Source organism: Cervus elaphus, chromosome 11 (assembly GCF_910594005.1).
Source record: "Cervus elaphus chromosome 11, mCerEla1.1, whole genome shotgun sequence".
Classification (NCBI taxonomy): domain Eukaryota; kingdom Metazoa; phylum Chordata; class Mammalia; order Artiodactyla; family Cervidae; genus Cervus; species Cervus elaphus.
In genome coordinates, this window is record NC_057825.1 from 7,754,943 (window position 1) to 7,770,165 (window position 15,223).

Below are 15,223 nucleotides of genomic sequence, written 5' to 3' on the forward strand. Positions count from 1 at the left end.
CTCAGAAACCCTGGGCCCTCACACTTCCTGTGAAGGTGAGAGAGAGCCTCAGCCCTCGGGTCAGTGCACAGGAGGACTTAGCATGCCAGCCCGAGGCCCCTCAGCACTGTCGTCCTGTCTCGTGCCCCTGACCTCTGCGGGACTAAATACAGTCCCATCAGACACATGGGGCAGAAAAGAAGTCCAGGGTAATACCCACAGCTGAACGAGCATGGGGACGCTCCCAGCCCTGGCCTCTGGCCTGGTCTCTCTCCCTAAGGGAACCCTTGGAACCTGAACAGGAATGTGGGAGTGGCTCCCCTTCCCGGGCTGCAGGCCATCAGGGGTGGGGGGTGGGGGTGCCGGGGGGGGGGGGTTGGGGGGCAGGGCAGGGGAACGTGCAGCCTGCCCGGGACGGGAAGACCCATCCCAGGATCCTCTGCAAGCCAGGCCACGACGGGACGAAGGGCAGAGGGAAAAGCACATGAGACACCACCACACCACGAGCCCGCAGAAATAGGAAGTCAATATTAACCCATCGAGGAGATACGTTCTGTGGAGGCGGGATCCAAGCAGCCACAAGACAGGGCGGTGTCCGGACAGCAGCGATCGCGAGGGGCAGAGGCAGACACGAGAGAGAGACAAAACCGAGATCATCAGTACCGCATCGACTCAACTCTACCTCTGTCACCGACACCGTGTGGGGCAGCCACACTCAGTCCCCCCATCCAGGACCAGCGACTCGTCTCATGGAAAGTTTCCTGGAGAACGCTCCTCACTCTGCCCACCCCTCCGGCTCCAGCCAGGCCAGGCTGAGCTCCTGACCCCGGGCCTGGGCACCCGGACCCTAGGATTGCGCTCCCGGTGGCGGGGCCACACCTGGTCTCCTGGATCCACTGGTGGAAGGCGTTGGCATGCTGTGCGAACTCCTGGCGCAGCTTGTCGTTCTCCTCCTGCCGCCGCTGCTCCTTCTGCAGCTCCAGCTCCCTTTCCTGAGGACCAAGGAGGCAGGCAGAGGATGAGATGGTTGGACGGCATCATCAACTCAATGGACAGGAGTTTGAGCAAACTCCAGGAGACGGTGAAGGACAGGGAGGCCAGGTGTGCTGCAGTCCATGGGGTCGCAAAGAGTCGGACACGACTGAGCGACTGAACAACAAGGAGGCAGAGGCATGCCACCCTGCCCCTTCACAGACAGGCCCCAGGCTCCACAATTGCCAGCCTGTCTTAGCATCTGATAGGAACAGGAAGTAGTTTTCTGAAGTTGGACACAAGATCTATGCCCTTGGGGGGCCAAAGAGGACCAACTATTAATCTCAGCCCATAGAGGGCATAGAAGGTGTCTGGGAGGCATTTGGCAGCTCACATCCCCCAAGACTTCAGACTCGGGGTGGGGCGAGGGGACCCACACACAGTGACTTGTGATAAGAGAAACTGCCCTCCGTCCCTGACTCCTCACTCTTCACCAAGGAAGGGCTTCCCTGCCAGGGCCAGCCCTCCTGAGGCGAAGCACCTTGATGATCTTCTGTAGGTTCCTCCAGGTCTCCTCCAGGGCCTCCATGGTGAACCAGGTGTAGGGGTTGGAAGCCACGCGGAAGCTCTTGATCTGGCGGTCCAGCTCGGCCAGCTGGTTGAAGTCAGCCTGGGCCGAGCTCAGCGAGGAGCGGAAGGCGTCGTGGGCCTCTCTCAAGGCCTTGATCTCTTCCAGGGAGTTGCAACGCACGGGGTCTGTTAAGTCCTCCTCTGCGTTTTCAAACCAGCTATTGAAAGCTGAAGCCTTTTTGGCAAAGGTCAGGAAGAGATCCTCCACCTGAAGGCAGAGGTGACCAAGTGAGCACAGTTGCGGGCACCGTACAGGGCCACAGGGGCCATCCTCGGTGGGCAAATGGGCAGGTGGCGGTATGGGGCCCAGAAAGGTGGGGTTCGTTCCCAGGGCATTGGGCTTGCTCGCTCGCACTCTGCCCCCCTTCTCCCACTGCTGCGGGTCCCTCCATCTTTCTCCTGTGCTCCCCTTTCTGGCACGTGCAAGCTCAGCGTCCCAGGTGCTTCCAGAGCAGCAGCCTCAGAAGACAAGGGCTGGTTTATCTTGATCCCACGCCCCCGAGGAGAGTGGGTTTGCCGTCCACATGTGCAGAGCTGGCTGGGGCCACGCTTACCTTGCGGAAGTGACTCTGTGCCTCCAGCAGCTTCTTCTTCCGGGTGGCCGAGTTGGCCAGGAGCTGGCTCCACCTCTTCATGAGGGCGGCGTGGCGGGCCTCGATGGCCTTGGACTGAATGTGCTTGGCGGCCAGCAGCTGATCTTTGAGGGCAGTGATGTTGGCGATGCCCTCCTGCTGGAAGGCTTGCAGGCCAGCATCAAAGGTTTCCTGGAAGGAGGGGCGAGAAGGCAGGTGCAGGGACCGCATAGAAATAAGAGAGATGAGACTGCGCTCTGTCCAGTGCCCCAGCTGGGATGGCAGCCTCAAGTCCCCAACTTCCCCTGACACTGGGTCATACCTGGCCACTTTTCTGCATCTCCTCAGACCACAGGTCCTGTGGCAGCTCCTCCTCATCCCCGCTTGCAGTGTGGGGCTGATGCACAAGGCGGACTCGCCCCACTAACTCTGCCAAGAATGCCCACCTGGCTCTCCCTTGACCACTTCCAATTCACCCTCTGTAATCTAGCTTAGATGCCGTCTCCTCTGGGGAGATGCTCCCATCAACCCTTGCCTGCTGGAAACCTAGGCAGACACCTCTTGGGTGAGGCCGGCACCCTGCAGTGCTCAGCCCTGTTAGCACCCAATAGGCTGCAGCTCAGAGGCCTCATCTGAGAGCGTCCTGAGGACCAGGCCTGTCTCTCTTTCACCAATCATGCCCAGGGCCTAACATAACACAGTCAAAGAAACATGCTGACCATCATTCACCCACCAGGGAATACTATGTGAGTAAAATCCAATCATCAGTCAAACAGCTGTGACTGACCTGTTTGGTGAGGAGAGTTTGGACAGAAGACAGATCTCGACCATAGTCATCTGTCTTCAAGCTGTTCTCCTTTTCACCTGGAAAACCAAGCAAGAGTAATCAACCACCCCATCTCAATTTAATAAATAAATGAAAAACAACAAACCAAAAGACAAGCACAGCGAGGCACCTATCACCTTGCTTACATTTAAATCCCAGTCCTACTGAGAGCAGTCTCTAGACGCACCTGCATCCAGGCCCCTCCTCTACGCCCCTGATGAAGAGGCCCCTCCTCCAGCCCGCGCCGGATGTGGTTCAGTTGCTACTTATGCTACAGCAACTACCAGGGTCACGTGGGTCCTGAAATCAGCGCAGGTCCCCTTGCCGGGGGCCGGGACCACACACCCTGGCCCGTGTAGCTCAGGGGACAGTGCTGACGCAGGCTGGTCCTGCTGGTGTGGCCCTTGTGATGTAACGCCCAGGACCTTGGTTTTGTTAGCCCCCACACTGGCCTGGGGCATCACTGAGGCCCGGCTCTCTGCCTCAGGACCCTGTTTCCTGCTGTTAGTGGTCTGCCCAGTGGAGAGGGTCTCTGGTATGCCCACATCCCATTGGTTTCTTCTCCACAGAAGAAAACCGTCTGCCCAGGAGAGAATGAGACTTGGGCGGCGCCGAGGCCACGCGTACCGATCCAGGACTCCACCACGTCGGCCTTCCAGTTGAACTGGAGGAAGGCAGAGTTCTCGTCGAGCTTTGCCTTCCTCTGGGAGGCAGCCTTCTCCAAGTCTGACACTTTCCCGTTCAAACCCTTCATCTTTGACGAGATGTTCTCTTCGTGGTGATTGTTCTAGGACACAGAGAAGGCAGCTGCCGTCAGCCCTGCCCCTGCCGTGGTTACCTGATCTGCACCCCGCACCCCGCCCGGCAGGCTTGCAGCTGTTGAGACGGGCCACGCCCCCTCTGCCCCCAACCCCGAGGATGCGCAGAGGCTTTTCTGAGAACAACACAGAGCAAGAGTCTTACAGAGATGAGCACTGGCAATGCCACTCCTGCGAGTAATAATGTGGAATGTGATAAAATGTTCGATCATAAAGAGGTACTCACTTGTATTATTTTTGATAGCAAAAAATGAGAAGAAGCCAAAATAATTATGACTTAATGGCTACTATGTGTATGCCATAAAAAACAATGTTTCAGAACAATGTTTTCACACTGTGGATATTAAAAAGTATTAAGCTCCAATCACTTTGATTCAGTCTTGTTTAAAACTGTATGTGAAAACACAAACTGTTAAGTCAGCATAAGATTTAAAAAGAAACTCAGGGAGCATATGAAGACTGTTGTTGGGAACAGGGCACCAGGCTCTTTGCCAGGAAACTGAAGAACACTGGAAAGCGTCATCTCACAGGTTGAAAGGACAGAGAATGCTGGTGTGGGGCACACGAGTGTGGCGAGTCCTATACGTGCCTCGTCTTTGTGGACACTGGTCTGTATCTGAAATTAGCCTCCATCAGGTTATTTGCCCATGAGGGCGAGAAGTAAAGCTCCTCAGCAAACATGGGTTTTAACTATGTCGTTACCACCTGTGGAGCAAACACCAGAAGCAAACCTCTAGTCTGATCACCAGAGCAAATTCTATGATGAGGAATCTTATTCACTCATTAAGTGTTTGTGGCAGGAAATCAGAGTTGATAGAAGTCATTTGTCTTGTGGAGCTCATGACAGACGAGGGTACTGTGTTTAGTCTGGATTTCAACCTGGGCGTGACCTCACTTCACTGATGCTGAGAAAATACCAAGATGTCTCCCTTATTTTTCACTTTCTCCCTTAAAGGCTGTTTGAATGCAATCAACCTTGTGTTTTAACAGATACAACGTTTGTATAACGTCCTAGAGAGCAGCCGGGTTTTACCCTTGATGTACACCAATCCAACAGGTCCCATTTAACTTCGTGGGTGGCTCTGCACGAGGAGAGAGTCTGGGGGTGGGTGGGTCAGACACGGAGGTGTCAGCTGGGGTCATCTCTGGTGGGGGCTTTAGGGGTGACCACTTGTGTACTCTACCACCTCTATAAAGAGCTGAATTCCTGGAGAAGAAACTAGAGGAGCAGCCCCATGGCAACGCCTGTGTCCCAGAAGGACCAGCAGGGCTGCTGCTTTGCCTAATTAAGGCAGAAAAATTTAAGTGCTGTAGAGTAGCTTTACTTGCTGACTTCAAGAAGAGGGGGGGATTTCCCTGGTGGTCCAGTGGCTAAGACTCCAAGCTCCCAATGCAGGGGACCCCCTGGTCAGGGGATTAGATCCCATATGCTGCAACTTAGAGCCTGCATGCCGCCACCGAAACCCCACGAAGCCAAATAAATAAATATTAACAAAAAAAGAAGGAGGGATATGAATACAGGGATGGAGCTGCTATTGGGAAAAGAGGCTCGTACCCGAGTGGGCCAGGCTCACCTTCTTAACCAGGTCTTGTCCATTAGTGCAGACGTCATTCACCCGGTCCTTGTGGACAGTGAAGTCCGTCTCGAAGGCTTCGTGTTTCTTCAGTAAGCCCTGCAGTGGAAGCAGTCAAGCCAACTCCTGAGAGCCTGGCATAGGTGGTGGGCAGGACTACAGAGGAGCAGGACTGGGGGTGCCCTCACAGGGACCCCAGTCCAGCTAGGGCAAAGACGACAACGGATACAGAATAAACTGGAAATCATAAAAGTGTAAAGCGTAACTAGAGGTGGGTGGGCTAGGGAAGGCCTTTCTGAGGAGGTGAAGCTCTTGCCAGTCACCCTGCACAGGCCTTTTGTTCCCTGGAGACCACAGAATGGACGTGGAGGAACCTTGAGAGAAGCGCCAACTGAACAGTGATGCCTGCCCTAAGATTTAACCCAAGCATGTCTCCCGGGGACCTTCAAAGTCTCGTCTTTTCCTCCCCACAGCTGAAGCACTGGAAACAGTGCCCCTTGTGTTGGCTTTCAGGGAACTCAGCAATGCAGAGGACAGGAAACCACTGCCTGCCTCTACCTTCTGCCTGCACCCCCGACCATCTGGGACGATTCCCGCTGGCAGGAGCATGGCTCAGGGGCTGCTCTGACAATCGGGAATGCACATTCTGCTTCCACAACTGGGGGCATGTATGTAGGAACACTCAACTACAAAGTGCCACTCCTCCTTTTGAAGAGGAAAGCCTGTGGGACAGGCCAGGCCTTAAAGCCCCTGCAGCCTTGCCTTGGCTTCCATTAATGCTGCCTAGAGAAGCTGATCTAATCTTGGACACTGAGAGGCCAGGTGGAGGGCACTGAGACGTCCCAGTCAGAGCCACGTGAATGACGTCACCATGGACTTCTCAGTCCAGTGACCCCCTGCCTCAGTGCAGCTGTGTGAGTGGTCCCAGTGAGAGCAGCTGAGAAAATGCCCATCAATTTCAGATTCATGGGAAAGAAACTGTTCTCTTTAGTGTTGTTACACAGCAATAGCTAACCAATGTACTGAGGAGGTATGTTATGGGTTGAAATGTCTGCCCCGGAGATACTGAGTCCTAACCTAGCACCTAGGAATTTTGGTAACGAGGTCTCTGCAGATGTGACTGAGTTAGGACGTGGGTGTCAGGGTGACCCTAATCCAGTATGACTGGTGTCCCACATGTATGAGAAGAGGGGAATCCAGACATGGACACACCCAGAGAGAATGCCGTGGAAAACACAGAAGGAAGACCACCAGCCCTGGGAGAGGAGGACAGAGGTGGGGCTCCGCTGCTACAAGCCAAGCTACCAGAGCTGGAAGAAGCAACGAAGTGGAACAGCAATGCCCTGTCGACACCTTGATCCCAGACCTCTGGCTCCCCAAACTAAGACAAAACAAGCTTCTGTAGTTTTTAAAGCCACCTAGCTTGTGGTATTTGTTAAGGCAGTCACAGGATGCGAATGAGGTCCTGTTAACCTGTGGTGATGATACCAGTGATACTGCTGGGCTGACAACGGGGTTCAAAGAACCCCATGAATCGAGGCTAATAGAGTCACCCCAATTCTGTCTACAGAAAGGCAAGCATCTCTGATATGGGCTCCTAAGGACTTGAAAGTTGCTAAGGTGACCTTGCCTGCCAGCCCTGAATGCTCTCCCGGTACGAGCATGGCCACTGAGCAAGCTGGCAAGGGAAGGGTGGTCAGCAGGCAGCAGCCCCGTCTCTGACCTGGATGGCAGCAAGAGTGTCTCCGTAATCTTCACTGGCCACCAGGGTCATCTTCTCATTGATCCAGGCTTCCTCCTCCTCCACGTTGGCTACAAACTGCTGATATTCCAAGGATTCTTCTAGTCGCTGGCCCCTAATCACAGGGAATAGTTAAAAAAAAAAATTAGCCATAAGCTCCTCTAACTTGGATGCTTAAAAACATGAGTGCTGAGTGTGGATTGTAAATGGTTCATTCAAGCCCTCCTCCTCCTAACATGAAGCAGCTAGTGCTGATGAAACAGGAAGTTCTGGAACCACATACAGGGTCCAGCTTGGGACCACACGTAATGGGACCATCTCAGCCTGGAGCTGTCAGAGATGGTTCTGAAGCAAGGTGACTGTGGCACGTGCACCCCCAGGAAGAGGTCCCAAGGGGCTAGAGGGCCCAGAGCCCTGAGCAAGCCCCACCCGCTGCGCCCCCACCCCACTCACCGGGCGGCCGCCAGCTGCTTCAGCTCCTTCCAGTGCTCCACGAACTGTGCCAGGCGCTGCTGAATCTCCTCCTTCCCGATGGTGTTGTCATCGGACAGCTTCTTTCCAGTGTCCAGGACACCCTGACGGGCAAGAGCAATTAGACTCAACAGTGATCACCGCCTGCTTCTACATGCTTCCAAGAAAGGGCCTCAAAATCCAATTCAGACTTTCCCCACCGCTCTCTGGGATGAGGGGCTGTAAACACTGCAGAGACCTCAGTGAGACGAGCTTGTCCAGGCCCGTTCAGCCAGGAGGGGTCCCCTCACCTGAATGGCCGGCTCGTGGGCAGCCAGCTCTGCCTCCAGCCGTTTGTGCTTCTTCCTTAGGTTCTGGACGCCCGTCAGGTCGCGGCCGTAGTCCTCCGAACTCACCAGCAGCTTCTTCTCCCTGGACAACATAGATAGGCAGTCAGCCTTCATGTCTTCAACTGGAGATGCGTGGTCACAGAGCTGTGATGTTCAAGGACCCCACAATCTCCTTCCTGTGCCTACCCACCCCTTCAGAAAAGTCTGTGCCAGTCTTCTAAGGAACAAAGCCTCCGCTTCCCAATGCACAGAGTCCATGTACGTCTCGAGGAGCACCCACTGTGCGCAGCTCTGCAAAGGTTGCTCGGGAGAACAGGAGGAGCCACTGCGGACGCCCTATCAATCCCACCTTGTCAAACATACACCTGCCACAGGTGGTACCGTGTAAAGATGCTACTATAAACAGCTTTTTTTTTTTTTTAAATATTTATTCATTTATTTGGCTGCACCAGGTCTTAGTTGCAGCATGTGGGATCTAGTTCCCTGACCAGGGATTGAACCTGGGCCCCCTGCATTGGGAGCTCAGAGTCTTAACCACTGGGCCAGCAGGGAAGTCCCTAAACAGCTTTTTTTAAACAAGTCTTTTTAAAAAAATTTTGGCCTCATTGTGTGGCGTGTGGGATGCATGTGGGATCTTCGATCCTGGACCAGGGATGAAAACTGTACCCTCTGCAGTGGAAGAGCCAAGTCTTAACTGCTGGACCACCAGGGAAGTCCCATAAATAGCTTTTTAAGGAAATGAGGAATTGAGAGGATCTCGGCAAAAAGAGAATCGGGTGGCAGAGGAGGAGATGGTTGGAAGCCATCACCGACTCAATGGCCATGAGTTTGAGCAAACTCCAGGAGATGGTGAAGGACAGGGAAGCCTGGCATGCTGCAGTCCATGGAGGTCACAAAGAGTTGGACATGACAAAGCGACTGACAATCAACAATCACAATCTGTCCTTAAAAATGGTCTGTTTACATGCTGTATCACTGGAAAAGGTACACTAGAATTCTGGGGGCAGGATAATAAAAACAAACCACAGCAAATTTCCCTTCCCCCAAGCAGCAGTCTTCCCCAGGGAAACAGACCATCTTCCCCAGGTGGAACTCACTAACATTACCAGTCACCTCAGGGCGGGGTCTAGACAAGCCCTGGGTGCCATCACACACACTACCCCGTGGAGTCTGTGTTGGTCACCATCACCAGACACCAGGAGGGGAAGCAGAGACATCCCACCACAGGTGTGTGGCAAGGCTGGCACGAGCTGGACCCAGAATCTGACCCATTTCCGCCTTGCCACCAGGGTCCAGGAGAGAATGAACCCCAGGGTTCCTAAGGTTCTGGGGACGCCGAGTGGGAGCACGTACTTGATCCAGGACTCCTCATCGTCCATGTCCCGGAAGAATTGATGCAGGCGGTGGGACTCATTCAGCCTGGCTCGCCGTGAGGCAGCCATGCTCTTGATCTTCTGGAAACGGCCATTGATGGTGTCCCGCTTGTCCTTCACTTGGGAGGTGTCGAAGGCGCTGCTGGTCATCAGGCTGTCCGCCTGGCTGTTCAGGTCCTTCAGGCGATCCTGGGGCCAGGAACATGACAGAGGATCGGAAATCTGGGTCTCCTGCGAGTATCTGCTTGTGAATCAGAACTCAGAACTTCTTCACTGAGGGGCTGGTTTAGGGATGTGGACCCCTGGGGCTCTAAGAGATCAAAACTATTTTCATAACAATACGAAAACATCTGCCTTTTTCTTCTCTTTTACTGTGTGAACATTTGCACTGATGGTGCAAAACCCACAGTGGGGGTGCCACTGCTCAAGAGAGTGGCAAATTATGAGCAGAAATCTGATTCTTCGCTGCCACCACTTTTCAGCAAAAATCACTGTTTCACTTAAGCACAGCCTTAAAAAAGAAGCCAAGTTGTTAATTTTATTACATATCCATCGTTGAGTACGTGTCATTTTCATATCCTATCTGATAAAATGGGGAACCCACACAAAGTACTTCCGTGGGTGCTGAAGTCCATGACTGTCCAGAGGAGAAGCACGTTCCGAGCTGAACTGGCCACTTCTTTCACAGACTATCATTTTCACTTGGAAGAATGGCCAATAAACTATCTTCATTCTTAACTTTGGGAGTGACAAATACTTTATCGTGCATGAATAAAGTTGAACCTATCACTTCAACGAAAACTGAATTTGTTGCTAATGATAAAATTCAAACTTTCATGAGAAAATTAGGAATTCTGGACAATTGGCATCCACCTCCAGGAGCCTGATAACTTTCAGATGCCTGAAGACCTTTTTTCCCTTGAGACTGAGTCTAAAGGACCTGGTGCATTTGGGGAAGGATAGCAGTGTTCATCCCTGAGTCTCGAGAGCCATTTTATACTCTAAACTACCACTGACAGCCCATAGGAGAGGTTTTGGTTTTTTTTTAGTTCTACCACTTTATTGCTACCAACCCATCTCCCTCCCGCCTCGTGCACACATGCTCAGTCATGTAATCCCATGGACTTCAGCCCGCCAGGCTCCTCTGTCCATGGACTTTCCCAGGCAAGAATACTGGGGTGGGTTGCCATTTCCTTCTCCACACAGCAGAGTTTATATAGATTTTACATGTCAACATTTGCCATTAAAAATTAAATGAACTGTTACCTTTAAAAAGATGTTTAAAAAAAAAAAAAGATGTTTAAGTCAAAAAAACCTCAGCACATTACCTACTGTATGTTTTTATTTATATGACACTCTCTAAATGACGAACTACAGAGATGAAGAACAGATAAGTGGTTGCCAGGAGTTAGGACAGGGTACTGGTACAACTATAAAGGTTATAAGGAAGCTCCTTTGTGCTCACAGAACAAGGTCTGTATTTTGATTTTGGTGGTAGTGATGCAGATCCACACACATAATATAACTGTGTGGAGCTATGTGCATATACTCACAGAAACAAAACTGAATGCATACAAAAACTGGTGAAATCTGAATAAGGTCTATGAATTGTAGCAAAGTAAGATAACTGAGAAGAATGTATTACTCTGGTTAAAATAAACCCTCACAAGTTAATACAAGTAACATTTCTCATGCATAATCTTTCACTTTGGCATGTATAATGCCCCAGACCCTTGCCTGGGTGCCACTCTGCTCACCTCATGGGCAGAGATATCTGCCTCCAGCAGTTGATGTTTTTTTAGCAAGTTGTTCACAGAAGCCAGGTCTTTGCCATAATCCTCAGAGGCCAGCAGGGCTTCCACCTGGGAGTGAAAGAGGAGATTACTGTTGGCTGCAAACATCTGTCCACACGATACGTTCTGACTTCGTGTGACCAGCCCCACTGTCCATGCCCTCCCTGTCTGTCAGGCACAGACTCAAGGGCCCGTGAGTGTAAACACTCCAGCTACCTTCACTGTGGCATGGTGGTGAAGCACAGAGCAGCCCCCCTTTCCTAGGGGAAACCTCCCTTGGGCAGAAAGCATCAGTGCGCCCACGAGCATGAGAATGGCACGGGAATGGTTTAATTACGCCCTCACTCTGCGATGGTCTGAGGCAGTTGTTCAAACTTTCAAGAAGAGTTTTTCATGACTTGAAATAACACTACCAATATATACCAATGATAAATTACTCATGGACTCAAATACACACAGAGCCACAGCTAAACAAAAACTCATGGAAATAAGTGTGGACCAGATATATATAGAACAGTCTCTAAATTTTTCTAAAATTTTCTTTTTAGATTTTCTATACTCTCTACACTGTCTACAGAGGCTGTATGACTAACTCCAGCTTCTTGGCTCTTCACTGTCCTGTTTCCACCTGGGCACAGGCTTGGGAGAGTGGCCTGCACACAGACCCTACCTCCTCCTCCTATTCGCATTCTTTGTGGAGATAAATGATCCACATCCCACATAGATAAGCTCTCTCTTCTCTACACATTCCCTCCCTCTGCTTAGAAACCCCCCAGAGCACACAGCTCACACCTGACGAGGAAGGTTCCTGTTAAAGGGGACGTCGGGGAGAGCCCTGCCTGTTCATGGAACCCCCTGGGGGAAGGGAGTCCCAGCATCACTTCAGAATCCCCCGAGAGGAAGGGTGCTGCAGCGTCACCTCAGAACCCCCTGGGGGAAGGGAGCCCCAGCATCACCTCAGAACCCCCTGGGGGAAGGGAGCCCCAGCATCACCTCAGAACCCCCTGGGGGAAGGGAGCCCCAGCATCACCTCGGAACCCCCTGGTGGAAGAGAGCTTGGTATCACCTCAGAGAGCCAGAAGTCGAAGTCCTTGATGCCAGTGTTGAAGTTCTGCTGCTTGTTGGCTTCTTTCAGCTTCTGGCTCTTCTCAGCCGACTTCTGAACCAGGAACTGCCATTGGTCAGCTAAAGCGGCCAGCCGGGCCTAGGCGAGAGAAGCTAGTCGTCAAAGACAGGCAGCCCCACAGCCAGCGCCCTCTTGCGAAGCCCTCCTCAGTGAGGTTGATGAAGAGACTCACAGGCGCCGCTCTCGCCAGCACCCATCAGCAGCACAGACAGAAACCGGGATATTTTCCTAAGATTGCGTTTCAGAGTTACCATCAAGTGGACTCTAATGCTGACAGTGAGGTCCAGCACCTCTTCCTTCCAAGCCAGGAGGAGGGGAGCTGGGGACTGTACCTTGACGGCATCCTCGCTGCCTGCGCAGGCCCCGCGATCAATGAGGGAGTTGCCCATGTCGATAACCCCGCGGATCCGGTCCGCATTGGCGTGCAGTTCTGCTTCGAAGGCCTGGTGCTTCTGATGCTTGCTCTGAAAACACCAAACACACCCCCCCCCCCACCACCTTTCAAAACCAGGTCCTGCGAGGCAGTGTCTTCAGGGATAAGGGGTTCTCAGAAGGGAGTGGTAGCGAACTTAGAGAACTAGGGGCAGGCGTCAACACTTTTCTAGAAGGCAGTCACAGAATCTGTGAGAAATGCTTCTGGAGTCAGTCTGGTGGCAGTTCAGAGATGGTCTGAGCCCAGAGAAAGGAAAGGTACCAGCTCAGGAGCAGGTGAACTGAGTCAACTCCTGAATCGGAGTGAAATTCTACAAGCAGACACTTCTAACACTTCTGCAGGAAGTGGCAATGGCCAATTGTAGTTCTGAATCTACCTGTCCACAATTAGTATGCATGGCTTCCTCCTTAGAGGACAGAAGCCCTAAGGAATAACACATCTGGCCTCTCATCACCTAGGGTGGCAGTCCCCATGACACCAGGCATACGAGGGTGAGCCTGCCCCACCATCCACAGAGAAGCCTGCAGCTGCCACAGAACTGGGCTTTCCCAGCTTCTCCTTCAGCAGTGGTCGTCATTCAAAACTACCGGATTTGTCAAAATCCAGGCTTGACTGTGGGTAAGAACTTCATTTTGCTAGAAGAGACAGCTGGGAGAATGATGGGCATCTGAGGGCAGGGGCCTGACGGGGAACTTAAAACCCTGCGGAGATACAAGCTGTGGGGGCACCACAGGAGACAAGCGAGAGGACGCAGCTGTGGGACAGCTCTGGGTGAGAAATGCAGGGTGTTGGGTGAGGATGTTATCGGGGGCAAAAAAACTAAAAGGGAAAAGCAGTACAACTGGGGAAGGATTCTGCATCAAATGTTTCATTTCAGGGGCAGCAACTGTCATAAGATGGAGGCATGTGGCTGGTGAAACACAGTGCCAACATAAAGTGTCCTGGCCACATACTCTTGAGGCTTGAGCCCAACTACAGAACAAAAAGGGTCTCAGATGCCCACACACCCTGACAACAGCCCAGGTCCTCTCTTTTCCTGATTGCTCTCTGGCTCAATTCCCATCCATTTAAGCCACTTCTAAGCTACAATTTGACTATGAAGTCTTCCACTGCCCCTTCGGTAATGTCCGCTTTGATCTTAACCTCTCATCCCAGCCTTCTCGTAGACTTGGAAGTGTTCTCACCTGCTACTCTGTGGACCTCTCACTGTCCCTCTCCAGTGACCAGCACTTCTGAACAAAAGGTCACGTGGGCAACGAAACTCTCCCAGTTGGCCCTGCCCCCATCCACCAAGAGCCCTGAGTCCACAGTAAGAAGAGCCCAAACTCACACAGAAAAAAGTAATTTCGTTTAAAAACAGTGCATCTTTGGAAAGAAAGCAGTTCACTACTGCCCCCCAAATCAAACACTGTACAGAACCTGCCTATGTTATGAGCCAGGAGTAGGGAGGGAGGAGAAAGGGAAGGGCTCAGGCTAATTACAACAGAGAAAGTCACATCCCGCAGGGACACTTGGATGGAGTGTGATGGATGATTAGAAACGAAAAGCACGGATGAGGAAGACACCAGCAGACTGTGACCATGATTATGAGAATCTATACACAAGAGCACAGACACTGGAGCTCATTTAACTAAAACTTTTTAAGAAAACATGAAACTTACCAGCAGCTTGGAAAGCTACAAAAACAGATTAAAATAACAAGAGTTCAGTACACTGATGTGAATATGTAATATCACCTATTCAACAGAAACTGTCATACTTCCCCTGGGAAGGTCAGCATTTGGGAACAGCGGTTGTAAGGGGGTCTTTTCTACAGGCTCTAACGCAGGCACAGCCTCAGCAGCGTCAAGTGACGGAAGCAGCTTCTTAACTGGCTCTCATCATTTAGGGGAGGTCTTCCCACCGGTTCACTTACTAAAACACTTTTTCTTGGCATCACTGTGGGTACGAGGAGGTACCTAGAGATAACTCTCCCTTCTAAAGATGTCTTTTTTTAAGCAAGAGCTACTCAGGAGCACAGGCTATCTCAGAGACACATAGCTCATGGGTTCAGCTCACCTGGATGTTGGTGGGGTCCTTGTATGACTCATCACTTGCGGTCTGTAATTTTTCACTGATCCAAGCTTCAATCTCGTCCACATCCCGACTGAACTGCTGGAGGGTCTGCGATTCTCCCAGCTTTGACCTCTTCTCAATCATCTGAGCTTTTAGACGGCGCCACCTGAGAAGGTGGAACCGAGAGCAAAGGTGAGCACCCCACGGAGATAGTCAGGCCAGGGCTCTCGTACAAGTGCGCCAGGACCCGTCAGCTGCACCGACCACCCACCTGTCCAGAACCTCATTGCGCCGGCTGGAGATGTCGCCTTTGGCGTAGTGGCCGCCAGCGATGAGCTGATCAGCAAAGGACTGCAGGGCAGCAATCTTCTCCTCCTGTCGGCAAAGAGAATCGTGAGGTCAGGGCAGGCAAGATGACTACAGGTCCGAGAAGAGAACGGTTATTTTGGGTGGCTAGCTGGTGACGGGATCAGAATACACCGACACTTTAGAAGCAGGAGTGTAAAAAGCCAGAGGAAAGCTTGATTTCAA

The 15,223-nt window shown here is 52.1% G+C and overlaps 1 protein-coding gene across 16 annotated transcripts in view; it reads right to left on the minus strand.

Moving 5' to 3' along the window:
• The window catches only part of SPTAN1 (spectrin alpha, non-erythrocytic 1), a 59,516-nt gene that overhangs the window by 3,932 nt on the left and 40,361 nt on the right, over positions 1–15,223 (minus strand). For 9 of the 16 annotated variants that reach the window (XM_043916703.1, XM_043916697.1, XM_043916698.1 and 6 more), the window contains 17 exons: positions 14,964–15,067; positions 14,696–14,858; positions 14,299–14,313; positions 12,537–12,668; positions 12,145–12,282; positions 11,043–11,147; positions 9,266–9,474; positions 7,874–7,994; positions 7,566–7,687; positions 7,095–7,227; positions 5,372–5,470; positions 3,607–3,766; positions 2,941–3,017; positions 2,136–2,345; positions 1,493–1,789; positions 859–971; positions 515–532 (listed from right to left, as the gene is read on the minus strand). In XM_043916703.1, the coding sequence (XP_043772638.1) occupies positions 515–532; positions 859–971; positions 1,493–1,789; positions 2,136–2,345; positions 2,941–3,017; positions 3,607–3,766; positions 5,372–5,470; positions 7,095–7,227; positions 7,566–7,687; positions 7,874–7,994; positions 9,266–9,474; positions 11,043–11,147; positions 12,145–12,282; positions 12,537–12,668; positions 14,299–14,313; positions 14,696–14,858; positions 14,964–15,067 (2,216 nt within the window). The remainder of the gene's footprint in view (positions 1–514; positions 533–858; positions 972–1,492; positions 1,790–2,135; positions 2,346–2,940; positions 3,018–3,606; positions 3,767–5,371; positions 5,471–7,094; positions 7,228–7,565; positions 7,688–7,873; positions 7,995–9,265; positions 9,475–11,042; positions 11,148–12,144; positions 12,283–12,536; positions 12,669–14,298; positions 14,314–14,695; positions 14,859–14,963; positions 15,068–15,223) is intronic. The other 7 variants (XM_043916704.1, XM_043916699.1, XM_043916702.1 and 4 more) reach the window with 2 other exon arrangements.